An 18,298-nucleotide genomic window follows, 5' to 3' on the forward strand; every position below is an offset into this window, starting at 1 on the left:
AGAGCCATTTGAACCCTTGTTTTCTTTCTTGATGTACTGTGTTCATCACCTGTAGTGCTTACAATTTTGTTCCCGTATTTTAGTCCCTGGAGTCTGAAGGTTTCATACCATGTACAGCAAGCTAATTCTGCCTTTGAGATATGACCACAATACGGCTGAATGTGGAGTTTGACGTAAGCACTGTGTAGCTGACCTTGCCTTCTACGAGTTGGGTGATAAATGCCCTACTGCAGTATAAGAGGAGACGTGTTATCCATAGTGACACTTGTAGCGAGGCACCCAGTGCAAAAACCACTGCAGACACGAAGGGAGGTCTCGTCCTGCTGATCGCTGGTGTGTTGCTCGTGGCGTACTGCACGCCGCTCGCTGCTGCAGACCATGGCGACGACGTGGTGGAAGAAGTAGGAGAAAACAGAGACGCTGAAGACGACGACATCGTCAGCATAGCAGACGAGGACGACGATGACAGCGGAACTGATGAGGGTCATATTGTAGAGAGCAGGCGGGCACTCGAAGGTAAACACCGGCAAAGGCGAGCAGGCTGTGATGTCGCTAGTGGGTCCCTGAGGCAGGCGCCTAGATACTGTGTCTGTCTGCAGGCAGCTCAAGTGCAGCATTCATGTCCTCAGGTCTTGGTGTTATTACTATTAGACCACTAGCACGTTTCTCATTACGCCCAATATTCTGCCACTATTACTATTAGACCACTATCACGTTTCTCATTACGCCAAACATTCTGCTACGTTCAGTCGCAGTTCCCTTTAATATTATGGCTCATAAAAATTGTTTTACTTGCCAAATATGGACACTTTATAAGACCCGTCAAGTTCACATTTGGCTCACTCTGAGAGTCTATCACTAAATCATGATGATATCTCATCTTTGTGTAGCTTATCAGTATAACATTTATAGAACAAAATCATATTAGTATCAGTCACTTATAAAAATTGATACTAAATTTGCACTTTGATTACAATTAGTCGTTGAATAGGTATTAGTACTAATAGAAAACTACGTTCCAATAAATAACTGTCTACCATGTTTCATAAACAAACACGAACAAATCAAAGGTGATAGATTCTCCCTTCTGCAGTATGAATGAATGATAGAATGTTAATCCCTTATTAACAAACTATCAAGCACACTAGCAATGTGCGGTGCTGAGGTATACGCTGATACGCTGTACATGGTATTTACGCATCACATTACATATCATAGACTTGACATCTTGGATATTCGGGAATCCAGCCGGATGTTCGCGTCGTTCTCGCACGATATTTCAACAGCGTGCCTCGCTGTCTTCTTCAGGTGCTACCTGAGACTGGTCCTTGGGTCGATCGAGTCCAGTATTTATGCCTGGGAGGAGCTGGGCGTTCCCTAATCAGTAGATAGAGTACCCGACATCTCAGACCGGGTCTGACACACCTCAGATGATAACCACATCCGTTGAGGACGGCCAGAACGGGCGCCGACAGCAGTCGGAACATCTGCGACTGGAGGGGTCCGTTGAAGCCGAGTCTGGCGGGCGCGGACCACAGATGGAACACTCGACCCGGCGCGGACCGATTAGGGAACGCCCAGCTCCTCCCAGGCATAAATACTGAACTCGATCGACCCAAGGACCAGTCTCAGGTAGCACCTGAAGAACACAGCGAGGCACGCTGTTGAAATATCGTGCGAGAACGACGCGAACATCCGGTTGGATTCCCGAATATCCAATATGTCAACAGATCGCCGGGAAAGCATGAAGAATTATATCATAGACTTCATTGTTTTCCATATTTACAATTTTGTTATGCAACAGGGTATAGTTACCATATGAGTTACATGATTAGAAATATATTAATTAACAGAGTTTCGGTACAGTGTCAACGTTGCTATACCAAAAAGACATAAGATGACAGTTTTACTGAAATAAATCTCAGTCTGAGGAATAATGTCATTGGCACTACACAGTAACAGCAGTTTCTGAGCTGGAATCTGTAATTGTGTCTTAGTTTTTGGTGTAATATATTCAGATGTCTAATAAAAGTAATGGTTAGAAATTTAATGAAACATTATCAGGAAAAACCTACAAGCGAGACAATGCTTACGAAGTCGATGTTAGTTCTGCATGTAGAACATACAATCTTACCTCTAATGGCTGTAAACATTGTCTAATTAGATAGAAGGTGTCCTGATTTGCCCCAACCACAGTGATCTTTCTTTAGCACTCATTTAGTCACTTAATTTTCTACTTATCAAGGTAACATAATAATGGCAGGTACTCTACCTTATAGAACAATAAATCTGTCTCGACGGTAGAATTCTTACATAGCACTTGGAAGTTCATTCGATAGGGTTCAAGGAGTAATACATCTTTTGAAACTATGAACTGACGAACACTGAGCTTTCGTATAGGCCTATTGCTTGAGTTCTTTTATATTGTTTCACTTGCTTTGGGAAATTCTTTTATGAACATTTTAAACGTTGACATAAGATCAATGGTATTCTGAATATTACCATACATACCTATTTATCTACCAGTTTCTCTGTCTACAACTTTGTAAATACATGTATCAGATCACCATAGTGTAAATAACCGATTCGGAGTAACCTAATTTATTTGGAACTAGATATATCACGACAAGCAATTGTAGGCTAGAGCAGGGTTCCTGAAGTGTAAGGTAGCAACTATTCCAGGGAAAAGAAACGAATCATCTATGTGTCATGCGCTTCTGAAGTACACTTTTTGCCTATAAAATGCAAGCTTGGTATTTCCAGCAGCAGTAACAGGTGTTGGTATTACGCTACTGAACTTTTCTGGTAAGAAAGAAGGTAACTAGGTGTCACTGGGACGTCACGTGTGTTGTTTCCTGTTGAGCAGGTGCTCACGCCCGGGCTGGCCACGCCAAGCATGCGAGGGCAGGCAGCCGACACGCAGCGGGCAGAGCTGCAGTCAGGCCCCACGCCAGGTCAGGCGCCGCCCGCAGAGCCGCCCACAGAGCGTAGTCGCCGCTGCTGAGGGGGCGCCACACCATGGAGACGCAGTCTGGAGCTGCTCATACTGTACTCACAAAGCAGAAATAAAGCACCGATGCGCTTAACAAAATTGGTTTTAAATTACCCAAAGTCTTACACGTGTGCAGAGGACTATGAGAGACCATATTACCAAAAGTGCGAAATTATTAATGGAATTATGTGCTGGGAGAAAAATTCAGCATATCTTTATGACCTCAGTGTTTCTCATTCACATCTAAATGTCAATTAGTAACATTTTTCAAAGCAACAGATGGTATTGCAAAAGAGCTCTGGTTCATTCTGTTAAGAGATGAGAAGGAAAATTTTAATATCAAATCACAATGTTCCTATTTGGAAGGGTTTAATGAATTGTTTAACGAATCTAAACATTGGGAGAAATCAAGAGAATACAGATAAAACTAATGTAGTTAAAGGCTATCCAGCCACTGACCTTCGTCTGTGGGAAAGGGCACAGATTGCCCGAACGCTTACGGGAATCGTCACTTTAGTGTGCGCGAGTAATGGGCGGATGGCCAAATATCTATTAGGTACATTATGTATGTAGCTTGTGGGCAGTTGAGAATGTGGGTCTCACCGGAAGCGTGCAAGTGATAAGTCCCTGCAGTCGCGCTGTTCATATGTGTCCTCAGTGGCTCAGATGCATAGAGCATCTACCATGTAAACAGCGGACCTCGGGTTCGAGTCTCGACCGGGGCAAACATTTTCTGCTGTCCCCATCAACGTATATCGACAACAACTGTCTGCACCTGAGGGTTTCAATTAATTATCACTTAAATCAAGAGGACTTCAGTTGAGTCATTGTAAAAGTGAAGCATCGGTATTTACTGACTTCTCTGAGTAAATATATACTCTATGCGATCAAAAGTATCTGGACACTCCCAAAAACGTACTTTTTCATACTATACACATTGTGCTGCCACCTATTGCGAGGTACTCCAAATCGGCGGCCTCACGGACTTCAAACGTGTTCAAGTGATTGGGTGACACTTGCGTCATACGTCTGTATGCGAGGTTTCCACACTCCTGAAAATATCTAGATCCTCTATTTCCGATCTGATAGTGATGTAGAAACGTGAAGGGACACGTACGGCACAAAAGCGAACAGGCCGGCCTCGTCTGTTGACTGACAGAGACCGCCGGCAGTTGAAGAGGGTTGTAATGTGTAATAGGTAGACATCTATCCAGACCATCACACAGGAATTCCTAACTGCATCAGGATCCACTGAAAGTAATATGACAGATATGCGGGAGGTGAGAAAACTTGGAATTCACAGTCGAGCGGCTACTCCTAAGCGACACATCACTATCGTAAATGCCAAACGACGCCTCGCTTGGTGTAAGGAGTGTAAATATTGGCTGGCTGAACAGTGGAAAAACGATGTGTGGAGTGACGAATAATGGTACACAATGTGGTGATCCGATGGCAGGGTGTGGGTATGGCGCATGACCGGTAACGACATGTGCCAGCGTGTAAAGTGCCAACAGTAACATTTGGAGGTTCAAATGGTTCAAATGGCTCTGAGCACTATGGGACTCAACTGCTGAGGTCATTAGTCCTCTAGAACTTAGAACTAGTTAAACCTAACTAACCTAAGAACATCACAAACATCCATGCCCGAGGCAGGATTCAATGATGATGATGTTTGGTTTGTGGGGCGCTCAACTGCGTGGTTATCAGCGCCCGTACAATTACCCAATCTTTGCTCAGTCCAATTTCGCCACTTTCCTGGATGATGATGAAATGATGAGGACAACACAAACGACCAGTCATCTCGAGGCAGGTGAAAATCCCTGACCCCGCCGGGAATCGAACCCGGGAACACGTGCTCGGGAAGCGAGAACGCTACCGCGAGACCACGAGCGGCGGACGCAGGATTCGAACCTGCGACCGTAGCGGTCTTGCGGTTCCAGACTGCAGCGCCTTTAACCGCACGGCCACTTCGGCCGGCAACATTCGGAGGCGGCAGTGTTATGGTGTGGTAGTGTTTTTCATGGAGGAGGCTTGCACCCTTGTTTTGCGTGGCACTATCGCACCACAGGCCTACATTGATGTTTCGAAAACCTTTTTGCTTCCCACTATTGAAGAGCAATTCGGGGATGGCGATTGCTTCTTTCGACACGATCGAGCACCTGTTCATTATTCACGGCCTGTGGCGGAGTGATTGCACGACAATAAAATCCCTGTTATGGACTGGCCTGCACAGAGTCCTGATCTGAATCCTATATGACTCCTTTGCGATGTTTTGGAACGCCGACTTCGTGCCAGACCTCACCGATCGACATCGATACCTCTCCTCAGTGCAACACTACGTGAAGAGTGGGCTGCCATTCCCCAAGAAACCTTCCAACACCTGAGAGAGTGGAAGTTGCATCAAGGCTAAGGATGGGCCAACAGCATACTGGATCCTAGCATTACCGATGGAAACCGCCACGAACTTGTAAGCGATTTTCAGCCAGGTGTCCGGGTACTTTTGCTCACATAGTGTATGTAGAATACAGGTAGTATCATGTAGGAATTCAACTGCACTTTATTTTACGTTAAATTCTGAATGTTTGAAATGAGCAAAGGGTTGGGAAGTGCTCATGGCATCTCCAACAATATTATCCAAGTTTAAGTAGTAGAATAGCCATAGTGATAATGACTAATTCTGTGAAACTGAATAAAGACAGCGTACAAATATTAATGAATCGAACGTCTTGCAGGACCTACTTATTGTGGAAGAAAGTTTCCAAAGGCACGGAGTTAATACATAATGAGTACATCAGGCAGCCTAATGAAGCGTTGTTCAATGACTGTAGGACAACTGGTTACATATAGTAATTCAGTCTATCTACACAGCAATCTCTTTTTGATAATTTTACTTCCACTTTCATGTCTCCGAAATTTTAAGGTAATAACTCAATACAGAGGGGCACCCTACAATATGCCGATGTTATCATTATGTGATTTCTACATTTTTCCGCCTCCAGTCTCAATTATAATACAATTAATACCATGTTTACAAACGATTCTCGCTACTTCGAAGGCTATGAACACAAAAAAGGTAGAAGTGGTTGTAAAATATTTACAGATTGAGACCTATGGCAGCCAACAATTTAGGACGTTCTCAGAACGCCTTCGAGGCAACCTCGTTCGTTATCAATTTTTTCCTGAAAGGTAAATGATGGGATGGCAGACAGTTTATCATGCAACAAAGAAAAGTAAAAAAAAAGTTGAGAACTTGTCACTTTGTATTTTTAACATCCTCATAGGGAACAAAACATGTTTTCGATCATCTCTAAGAACAAGTGAAGCTTATCTAAAGATAAGATTCAAGTGGGAAGTGCGGAACTCTGCTCTGTCTAGAGATGGAATTGTGGGTTTCTTGTGCATCGTAAAGTGTGGTGCTCAACTTGAATCGGAGTATAGTCAGCTCTGAGTGGTAGGAGGAGACAATATCTCAACGTCTCAGGCTGGCTCTCATCTAATGGCAAACATATGCGCGTTCAGTTGGTGAAGTTCCTCCCACTCGTTACACATACGTACATATATGCCGTCTTACAAATCACTTGTGATTTGGTTGGGTCAGATAGAGCACACAGAGAATTTTTTAAAACGAAGAATTTCATTAGCAGAAAACCTCCGTCTCTAGAGTGTGATTCGTTGCTGACATTGTCGCATTTTGAATGCAGTGAGGATCGGATGTCTACAATATTACTGTTACCCGATCCTCTCACCGGATTTCGACGAAAATCTCCTGGTTCTACAGCGGTTCCCAAAGCTTCGATATGAAGCACAGCTGCAGACTCAATACATCCTAAACTGCGTCTGTCTTGTGTGTAACCTCCTTTAACCGTCTCAGGGTAATAGCCTTGACGCAGAGTCGGAATGTTGATTCTGTGGCACTGGGTGATAAACTACACTGAGACACTACATTCGTCTCACAACAGACAATAAGGCCTAGCGATACACGAAATTATGGTACATAGTCTGACTTGCCTGTCAGAGTTTATTGACGATAAGTTTCGGCTGGCAAGTATCCACTAGTGTGCTGCGAAAACCAATCGCCACTCAGTCAATGGCCTCGCCTGTATAAAACAGTTAGTTACATTCAATGAGAAACATCGTAAGTGAGTGAGTTATACACCCTAAGTAAAACCCCCGCCAAACGGAGAAATTGTTGCTCTACTTCTAATTTCACGTTCTCGATAATGGCAGCTTAACCACGATGTCTTGCTGTTACATAGTACACGCGGTTTTACGGATGCATCTGCGTTTGTAAGGACACGTATGTCAAGGTAGAGCCAGATATATTTCATGTTTCTACAGTGTAAAACAGATCTGGGTCCGCAGGTTCCTGAGGGTCGCGAAATCCACCCGCCACTACACACCAAACATCCCGTCGACAGCGAGACATTAGGGACCGAGCACAAGCTTACATTAGGAAAAGATGGAAAATAAATCGGCCGTCCCCTTTTCAAAGAAGCATCCCGGTATTTCGTTCGATCGATTTGGGAAATCGTCGAAAACTTATTATATCTTGATCGCCGGACGAGAATTTGAACCGTTGTTCTTCCTAAAGTGTTCCCAGTGTGCTAACCTCTGCGCCACATCGCACGGATGTCATAATTGTACAGCTTGAGCAGCTAAGGAAGAAACCCAAAGTATACACAGAATTAATAATCATGTCTTGGTGAGTTTTTCGTCAAATTATAGCAGACATTGAGGCAAATTTCCCAATATTAGCAACAAATTTTTACCGTTTTTAGTCCATGAATTATGATACAGACTTTGTATTTTGTAACTGAACTATATACATTTTTCTGTGTCATTTGTAACAAGGTTCTAAGAGAACTTCGGCAAATTACCATGTATGGGACCTCATCATATAGTTTCAAGATAACAGCCCCGAAAACCAGTGTCACGCCGACAGAAGAAGTGACTACACGCACATCAGTCCCATTATATTAAATGTAAGCAAACACAAACCTCGGGTATTATTCTTGTTTTTACCTCTGCACTTGAGGCCCAGTAGTCTGTATTCTGCTGTTGTAACAATCAAATAACATAACTGAAAAGCCATTTAGACACTTACAATATATATGACAGTAGAAAAAAAAGAAGACATTCACAATGCATACGCAGTCGAGAACGTGAATATCGTTTATGGAGAATGTCGCCCAACTATTAGAGTCTGATGAGTAACCAGATAGTGATAACTGTCGCGATTTGTCTTTGCGAATATTATAAAAAAAATTTCTAGAAACTGGAAGTGTAGAGGAAAAAATACGCCATGTAAAAAGAAGAGCGACTGATAGAAGGAAATGAAAATAACATTTTATCAGTAGTAACCATAATGTGAATGTCACTAAGAGGCATCTTGGAACTACGAAAGGGAGCGACCAATCGAGTCTTCTGTTCAAATTAGATTCCATCACATTTCATCGTCTTCACATTTTGCTGCAACTGCAGTTTCATAGCAATTTCCAAAGTCGGTTCTAGGTCTCCGAATGTTAACTACGAAAAGTGTAAAGTGATACGTGCAATGTCATTTATATAAGATCTGAGCAAGGAAAGAATAACGAAAAATCTTTTAGCATAACTAAATGTCCGTCTTCGGACTAATCCAATACATAATCGTGATTCCAGATCGCATAAGAATCAAAGAGAGGAAACAGCACTGAGTCTTTCATTATAATATTACTATCCTCGAACTATCTCTCTCTCGACGGCATTCAATATGTGAGGACGAGATATTAATTTTTGGAAGTTAAGTGGCTTGGTTGAAAATATTTTTGACGAAAATCTTCAAAATTACTGGTGCATCAATTTCTGTTCGTGCTGATAGAGTGGTCTTTGTAAACATAAAACATGTACGTTGTATAAGTTAGAAGTAAGTAACAATTATTTCAATGACATTGCCACAGTGGCGGCTATGAAAACCGCGACCAAGTCGACAAATTCTTCTTGTAAAAACTCAGCGACTGGCCCATAGGATGAGTTACAAAAAAAAGTAAGTTAAATGGTTCAAAAAATGGTTCAAATGGGTCTGAGCACTATGGCACTTAACTTCTGAGGTCGTCAGTCCCCTAGAACTTAGAACTACTTAAACCCCAACTAACCTAAGGACATCACACACATCCATGCCCGAGGCAGGATTTGAACCTGCGACCGTAACCGTAACGTGGCTCCAGACTGTATCGCCTAGAACCGCTCGGCCACTCCGGCCGGCCAAATAGCATGTATTCAGTATTCAGTGAGACTATTATATGCACCTTCAGCACCAAACGTTACAAAGAAGGAGAAACAGGTAAAACAAACAGCACTGACAGATATTTATTAATTCATAAATAAAGCATTACTTATCGTTATAAACAAACTACATCAATTTAAGATACACATATATTTAAAGATCAAACGAGTTTCTCATTCAATGGAAACGTGTTATATTCTATTTGATTAAGTATCATTGATTAAATAGCATGAATCACTCAAGACGAATTACACTGTTTAACAGTAAGAAATGGAAGAATGGAAACCATTGTGAGGCTTCAGGTGGCATAACAATGGAAAATTTTGTTGCAGATAGAAAAATCGCTCATACATCACGGGCAAGTCAATCTTCGCAATAAGCGCTTATCGCCAGGTGAAAGCCGATGCTGACACAAAGAATAGGATAAAAAACAACGCTCCTTGTCTATCACCGTTCAGTGTGTGTGAGGTGTGGAGGCTTTAATTTTGGCTGCATGACACTCCGCTGTCGACACCAACGACTTGCGTTGCAAATATCGATCCGATAATAGGGCCTTTGGTCGAGGAGGGTGTTGTTGGTTTGGCGGGCCCTGGTACTGACAGCTAGCTGGAGGGCACGTGGCTCGCAAGTGGTTGCCATTGGGTGACTCCTGATGTTCAATAGGTCGGAGGCAGGCCCTGCCGCCTCGCTTAAGGATTGATAGCGTCGAGTTACGGGAAGAGTAATGATCGGCAAGTTCCCGACCTAGTCTCCAAAACCAAATACACGAATCACAGGCTATAACACCCCCGCTATGAATCATGAAGGTCACGGCTTCTTTACACTTGAATGGAGTTAAGGGTAGCATCTTTCGTGTTTTGTGTAATATTCGTCAAAGTCCACGTCTGCGTTAACGTGGAATTGGACCTGTTGCATTAATGCGCGTCTGAAAGATTGCAAGTGTGATCATCAGTCAGTGTTAATGTATTGTTCCAGGCAATATTCTGTACGAGTGTACGGGTATTCCTTTTACAAACTGAGGTGATGAAATTCAAGGTGTAACATAGACTGTTTCAGATGCAAGGCACCCATGTATATAACTAACGATGGATTTCGGTCTTGAAACTGAAATAACAGCATTTGAAAGGCAGTTGGTTGTCATCTTTAGATCTGAACGTTCTCCTTTCTTTTTAGGACAAATGATTATTGCAAGAAGTCATTCCATTGACTCTGGCTGTCATTTGCGACTTTGCCCAAGAACATGTCTGAAGGGAGATACGACTCCACTTCTTAAAATTGTGATCTGTTGTCCTCCAGGATTACAGTAAGAGTTCAAACTGAGATGTGTTCCTAGTCTTGACCTTTCCTCCTGACCTCTTACCACATGTCAGATAATAGCAGGAATAACTTGTGCTTTGAAAGCTATAATGGTTTCTTGTGCCGATTTATTTTTCAAACGAATAAGAAATCTTCATAGAAATTTCAGGACAACCGTTTTCGTTTCGTCTCGTTTATTGGGAAGTATCCTCAGCAATTCTTCAGAAAGTCTTTAGAGTTTGCTTCCAAATGAAAATCAATGAAATTCACCCAGACAGATACGTCCTCACAATACGATCATTCAGTCTTACTGTGAATATTATTACAACATCAAATAAGAAAATCCTTTTTGTTCAGTTAACATGCTATCCACCTTCAACAACAAGACGATCTTCGCTGTGCACTTCTCGAAATTTCACTTGAGTACCCCAGTCATTAATCTGTTTTGTCATTATTTTCATTACAGATTTCAAAATATTTTCTAAAATCACGACCAACATAAAAATGATTTTTTCATTTCGTTTTACATGTGAAGCGGGTTTCACACAGAAATAACAGTTTCCTTTAAGATAAAATGTCTGAACTGACGATCGATAAATGTAGAACTCATATTACTCTGTACCTGTTCTAGCACAATAATCCTTCTAATAAGGGTTCTTGCACTTTTTATGAACAACATCGGTGCAGTTCACTAGAATAACATGTTCCCTCAATGAACATTTGTATCCATTGTTCCTTCACTTTGTTAGCTCTACCCCGCCCATAACACTTTCACCACTAATAAAACATTCAAACATTGTGCTGACTTTTATTTAAGAACGTAGCAAAGCAATGTTCTGTTGACGACTGATGCCTCCTCCATAACCAAACATAGCAGTGTTCAACAAAAGACTCAGCAGAAAGCACATCTTTCTAACAGCGAAACAACGAAGAACGGATATCTGGACTGATAAATAAGTGAAACTACACCGGTGAATATTGAAAACCCTGAGTAGAAAGTCAAAACCAGATAGTCATTAACCACACTATTTCCATAAAACTAATAAGTTATACTCTACATCAACCAACTAAGTTCTGGCACTTTCATTACATTTTTGAAAACACTTCTCAAGATCTATAACTGTCATCTAGAAAACCGTATAATCAGCCAATTCTCAGACACAGCATTTCTTACGGCAACGAAACTTATATTCTTTTTAACTTGAAGAACAGATGTATTATACCTAGGGAAGCGTCGTAGTAACTATAAATACTCTCATGTCCTCAACGTGGCGCCTATTTGAAGTAATGAGGATAATAAATTAACCATGTTATATAACACTTACAAATATTCATTGACTGCTAAGAATGACCGGGACCTCAAACAGAACACAAACGGAAAGATGATTTCCAACTTTACCGACAAAAACCTATCGGGAAAAGGAGGCGAAACTTCCAAAGAAACTTCCGGAAGCTATGGTCGTAATCAGTAAGCCTACGTGACGGGGAAAGTCGTAGAGTTTCGTGCAGTGGGCGAGCATAGTATATTTTGAGTTCTAAAATTTTTGAAATATCCTTAATTTAATTCATTACTATTAATAAGTCATACGTTTCAACATGGCGCTCCTGTTGTACGCTTTCATGAAACCTTGTTGTTTTCGTTTGCCATTTCCACCATGGCACTTAGCGGGTTGGCATAGTATCTAATGCAGCAGACTCGCATTCGTGATACCCGAGTTGAACCCAGGGCCAACATTCTGATATGAGTTGTAAATAGCTTCTTAGCTCACCATACGTTAATTTCTTGAAGGCTACATTGAAGTGGCCACGCCGCTTCCTTCAATTCCGGTAAATGATTATCGGCGCAATACGTCGTGTCCAGCGACCTTAGCTGTCGACGAGACATGAAGCATTTAACTAATATCCTCATTTCAATCAAAGCAAACAAACGACCGGCCAACGAAGTGTAAACCGTGTGTCTGTTATCAGCACTGAGTAAAACGGCAATTCTTTTCCGGGTACTTCTCCTCACTTCGTGGCTGTTATTGTATGCTGTTAACTCCACTCACTAACTTGTTATTGTTAGGAATTGGAGCTCGTGCTGGAAAGCTGTGGACGGTCGACATGTATTCACTGTCATCTCTAAAGAACATTACCGCCATACAGAAACACATCTCCATGGAGATACCATCGTCAAATGAATTTTATTGACTCATTCTGCTTGATGATAAATGTTATAATTTACTAATTGAATGACGGGCAATAAAATAGATTTTATATATAATTACACACTCTGTATATTGCCATAGGGAGTTCTATTACAAGTCCAGTTTACAATGATGACCTTCATTGAAAACCCTGGAAAAAAATACTGGTTATACCTATGGTTATAGGTGTAGGCAATAGAGTCATAAGTATTCTCTAATGGGTCTAGGTGTTATCGAATTGGATAGTATGTGTCCTGATTTGTGCTACCAACGATGCACATTTCTTCACTAATCATGTACTTTATCCTCAGAAGTTAGAAACAGTTGATGCATTTCCTCTGTCGTATAGAACAAGAAGTCTAGCTCCACAATACAATTATTGCATTGAACATAAAAGCTTATTAGAATAGCATTCAACCTGTATTATGTGCTACACACTTTGATGATATGTAACGACATACATTAAGCACTCATATAGTCCTATTTTCCCGAATTTGTTTAAGTTGTTTAACTTGCTTCTACAATTGAGTTAAAAAGTAAGCTACAGAGATGATTTTAAAGCACACATACGATAAGGCTTACAGCACAATATGTCTACATGTTAATGGCCTCTGCAACGAAGTATATCATTCAGTGACAGAGAACTAATAGAGTACTGAGTAATGCTTATATCACATGGAATACTGTGTATTAGATGACGGAAGGCAAATTATCGTCAGTATTTAGTACTTCACTTTCTGTAACCATTATCACACCAGACCGAGTCGACAGACGTTTAGTTGGTGATACACTAGAAGACTCGCCTGATCCCCACTAACAACTCCTTTTTGTTGAGGAAACACAAGAGAATTCCTGCTTTACACCTTCTATTACGAATCGCTAAGGACAATACCGCCCCACACTGTTTGGGTTGACCACGTGATGGATTTTGCCCACCAGCTCAGTCAGGTGGGAGAATGGCGACAACTGTTTAGTAAGGTGCATTACTGGCAGTTTCCTCGAGAGTGAACATACAGTGAAATGTTGCAGTTAAACATTTATGTAAATGTTAAAGGAATATAGAGTCACGTTAGGTATGCAATTTATTAATTGTCTTATGTCCAAAGGCGGTAATGAGACGTTGTTAACAGTATATACACATTTATCTTTTATGTATATACAGTTGTCGTCGTTGATCACTGACCATCATTCTCCATTGATATTTACTGACCCAACGGTATACATTTTTATGTTTCAGACAGGTAGATAATGGACTGCAGAAGATCTGAAACATGTAAAACAAGTTGTTGATGGAGGTTTATTGCTTAGGTGAGCCGTTGAAACTTTTTATATAACTTCTAGCACACTACAAGATGAATTAAGAAAAGGAAATTAATCCGATCGTGAGGTAAGCTGCACTTTGTGTCACACAACCGCTGATTGAAACTATATGGAGAAGACTTTGTGAAGTAATTATATCGATTTTTACGTCTCAGATTGGGACAAAGTGAAGTGCAGAAGATTGGGGGCTGTAGTCACCATACCATTAACTGTACAGCAGTACGTGGTGCAAATGATAGTATCTTTACTCATACCCTTTATGAATTCATTACCAAATGGAATATGAGAATGAAAGCCGCCATACAGCAGTTCAAACCATAAAAAGCTTGAGAAATGTATAGATACTTCACAAGCATTCCTGGTATCCTGATGCGTCATGTATAAACAATGCAGGGCAAGACGAATACTTCCACACCAGGAAGCAGACAGCAGCTTTCATTTACTGCCAGCACGCTTTTAGGCATGAAAAGAGATTCCGAAAAACTGGGTTCACGGGCTGTTCGTTTCGAAACGCATTGTATGAATTAGTACCCACGAGAGTCTCACTTCAAGCCTATGTTGTGTCAGTTCTGGGTGATGGATAAAGAGAAAGTTTAATTATTTATGACTGTTATGTAGTTAACGTCTCCTCAGAGTTTGTCAGGTATTTGGACTGATATAAAATGGTGTAAGTGTTTCATTTTGCAATAGCCTGTATACAAAAATTGTGAATAATTATTAAATAAAGCTGAGAGAATGGCTCCTGCTAATATGGATGTGAATCTTGGTTAATAGTTATCAATGTTGCTATTATTTGTCACAATGGAAGAACCAATACGAAAAAGGGGAAAGAAAATTCCTAGTATGGAACATAGTCATAGGGGCAGCAAACATCAGTACTGGTGTTTACAAGTCTATTTCTCTGTCATGCTTAACAGTATGGAGAATTTGGGGAGACACTTAAATGAGTGGATAGGTTACATTATACGAAGTTACAGTTCATTGTAAAGAGAACAAAACAAAAACTTTAATAATTGCTAAAGTGTTATGATGAATTCTCACAAAAATAATCAGAGAATGGATTACATAATATTGAAAAATTCTAGCGAAATGATCAGTATGATAACGCAATGTAACTAGAGCTAAGATGACATTAACTGTTATTGAAACACTTCCTGTAGTTTTTAAATTAGTTCTTAAATTGGTAATTTCCCTTCTATATTGCTGTTCTTAGGAATGAAAGACGTTCGTAATTCATGTGTATAAACTTTCAGGTACATGATTAGTTTTCTTGGTAGTACTACATTTATCAGCTGTAGTGCTTACTGTTTTGTTTTTCGTCTTTTAGTACCCTGAGCCTCGAGGTTTCATAGCATGTCCTGCAAGATAATTCTGCCTTTAAGATATGACCACAGTAGAGCTTTGACGTAAGCGCTGTGTAGCTGCGCTTGCCTTCTACGAGTCGGGTGATAAGTGCCCCACTGCAGTATAAGAGGAGACTGGTGTTATCCATAGTGACACTTGTAGCGAGGCACCCAGTGTAGAAACCACTGCAGCCATGAAGGGAGGCCTCGTCCTGCTAATCGCTGGTGTGTTCCTCGTGGCGTACTGCACGCCGCTCGCTGCTGCAGACGATGGCGACGAAGTCGTGGAAGAAGTGGGAGAAAACAGAGACGCTGATGACGACGACACCGACAGCATAGCAGACGAGAACGACGCCGACGGCAGCGGAGTTGATAGTCCAATTGCAGAGAGCAGGCGGACAGTCAAAGGTAAACACCAGCAAAGGCGAGCAGGCTGTGCACGGCTCTAAATGCTGTGGTGTCGCTAGTGGCTCCCTGCGGCTGGCGCTCTGACACTGTGTCCGTCTGCAGGTTTTGGTGATGTTACTATTATACCAGTAGCACATTTCTCATTACGCCAAATATTCTGCTACATTCAGTCGCAGTTCCCTTTAATATTACGGTTCATAAAAATTTTATTACTTGCCGAATATGGACGATTTATAAGACCCGTCAAGTTCACAATTGGCTCACTCTGAAGGTCCAGTCTGCTGAATCATGATGATATTTTATTTCCGTGTAGCTTATCGGTATAACATATTTAGACAAGAAACATATCAGTATCAGTCAACTAGTAAAATTGGTACTAAATTGCACTTTCAATACAATTAGTCATTGAATAAGTAATGGTATTAACAAATAAATAACTTTCTACCATGTTAGACATTAATTTTACGACATTATTAACAAACTCTCACGCACGATAGCATTGTGCGGTGGTGAAATATACACTAACACGCTGAAAATGTAGCTCATTACCTAACTGACGTTCCTTTTTACATTGGTATACTTTATTATTTTCCATATTTACCATTTTGTTATGCAACAGGGTACAGTTACCATACGAGTTACTTGTTAAGGAATATAATAATTAACAGAGTTTCGGTACAGTGTCGACGTTGTTACACCAAAATGATGTAAGATGACAGTTTCTCTGTAATAAACCTTAGTGTCACTAAGTCTGAGGAATAATGTCATTGACACTACACAGCAACAGCAGTTTTTGAGCTGTAGTCCGTAATTATGTCGTATTTTTGGTGTGACATATTCAGATGCCTAATGAAAGTAATGTGACAAAAGTAAATGAAACATTATTAGCAAGAACTTACAAGCGCGACAATGCTTAAGAAGAAGATGGTAGTTCTGTATGTTGGGCACAGTATCATAACTATAATGGCTCTAATCACTGTCTAATTAGATAGAAGGTGTCTTGATTTGGGCCACGCACAGTGAATCTTTCTTCAGTAGTCATTTAGTCACAGAATATGTGTGCATGTGAGTGGCCTGTACAAAACAGTACATCATGCAGTGACTGAGGTGATTACGATCTACTGTAAATGACGGTTGTACTGAACTGAGGAAAACGCTAAAACTACTTTTAAAAGTCTCGCCACAGACATTTCATAACATTTTTATGAACATTTTACACGTGCAAAAAGATCAATGATATTTTGAATATTACCACAGATGCCTATTTTACAACATATTTCTGTGTCTACAACTTTGTAAATACATGAATCAGGTCACCATAGTGTAAAACACGGATTGGTCGTATACTACATTATTTGGAACGAATTATACCACGACTAGCAATTGTAGGCTAGATCAGCGTTCCTGAAGTATAAGGTACCAATTATTCCAGTGAACGTAAACCAGTCATCTATGTGTCACACGCTTCTTTTTGCCTATAAGCGAGCTTAGTCGTTGCAGCAGCAGTAACAGGTGTTGGTATTACACCTTCTGAACTTTTCTGGTAAGAAAGAAGGTAACCAGGTATCACTGTAACATCACGTGTGTTGTTTCCTGTTGAGCAGGTGCTCACGCCCGGGCTGGCCACGCCAAGCATGCGAGGGCAGGCAGCCGACACGCAGCGGGCAGAGCTGCAGTCAGGCCCCACGCCAGGTCAGGCGCCGCCCGCAGAGCCGCCCACAGAGCGTAGTCGCCGCTGCTGAGGGGGCGCCACACCATGGAGACGCAGTCTGGAGTTGCTCATACTGTACTCACAAAGCAAAAATAAAGCACCGATGTAACTAAAAAAAATGGTTTTGTTACCCAATGTCTTACACGTGTAAGCAGATATACAGACATATGACGACTACGAGAGACAATGTTATCAAAATTGTGAAGTTTTTAATGGAATTATGTGCTTACTGTAAATGTGTTCTGTGCAGGGTTTTTCTATGGCCTCTGTATGTCCCATTGAGATCTAAGTGCCCATAAGTACTATTTTTCAAAGCAGCAGATATTCTTGCAGAAGAGCTCTCGTTCATTCCGTTAAGAGATGAAAGGAAAACTTCAATTTGAAATCACAATTTTTATACTTGAAAGGTAAATTCCGTATGATTTAAAAGAGCCAACAGTCAGGAAGTGCTGATAGTACCTCTGACAATATCATTAGAATAGCCATAATAATAATGAGGACTACTGTGAAACTGAATAAAAACAAAGTAAAGATGTATCGGACGTCTTTTAGGGCCTATGTATAGTGGAATAATATTTGCAAGTACACGGAATTAATACATAATGAGCACTTGAGGCAGCCTAATAAAGCGATTCTCGCTGCTCCAAAAAAATGGTTCAAATGGTTCTGAGCACTATGCGACTTAACTTCTGAGGTCATCAGTCGCCTAGAACTTAGAACTAATTAAACCTAACTAACCTATGGACATCACACACATCCATGCCCGAGGCTGGATTCGAA

At 41.1% G+C, this 18,298-nt stretch overlaps 2 protein-coding genes across 8 annotated transcripts in view; both read left to right on the plus strand.

The window, feature by feature from the left end:
- LOC126094854 (uncharacterized) overlaps positions 1 to 18,298 on the plus strand; it is a 472,827-nt gene that overhangs the window by 280,781 nt on the left and 173,748 nt on the right. Inside the window, exon 3 of one of the 7 annotated variants that reach the window (XR_007521885.1) lies at positions 2,955 to 3,068. The exons of 4 other annotated variants lie outside the window; for them this stretch is intronic. Coding sequence is in view for 2 of the 3 variants with exons in the window: in XM_049909478.1 (XP_049765435.1) it covers positions 2,867 to 2,991 (125 nt within the window). In the remaining variant the exon portion in view is untranslated. Of the gene's footprint in view, positions 1 to 2,866; positions 3,069 to 18,298 lie in introns of those variants that run through there. 2 more of the 7 variants (XM_049909478.1, XM_049909481.1) reach the window with 2 other exon arrangements.
- LOC126094860 (uncharacterized) lies at positions 15,574 to 17,576 on the plus strand. Its single transcript, XM_049909489.1, has 2 exons — positions 15,574 to 15,807; positions 17,412 to 17,576. Exons 1-2 carry the CDS (start codon positions 15,594 to 15,596, stop codon positions 17,534 to 17,536), a joined length of 339 nt encoding a protein of 112 aa, XP_049765446.1. The 5' UTR covers positions 15,574 to 15,593; the 3' UTR covers positions 17,537 to 17,576.

This window comes from Schistocerca cancellata, chromosome 8 (assembly GCF_023864275.1).
Source record: "Schistocerca cancellata isolate TAMUIC-IGC-003103 chromosome 8, iqSchCanc2.1, whole genome shotgun sequence".
NCBI classification, from domain to species: domain Eukaryota; kingdom Metazoa; phylum Arthropoda; class Insecta; order Orthoptera; family Acrididae; genus Schistocerca; species Schistocerca cancellata.

Bases quoted from the DNA above. Each gene is read 5' to 3' on its own strand.
- LOC126094860 (XM_049909489.1), top strand. From the start codon at position 15,594: ATGAAGGGAGGCCTCGTCCTGCTAATCGCTGGTGTGTTCCTCGTGGCG. The intron at 15,808-17,411 runs GTAAACACCAGC...CCTGTTGAGCAG, and splicing joins GAGCAGGCGGACAGTCAAAG to GTGCTCACGCCCGGGCTGGC.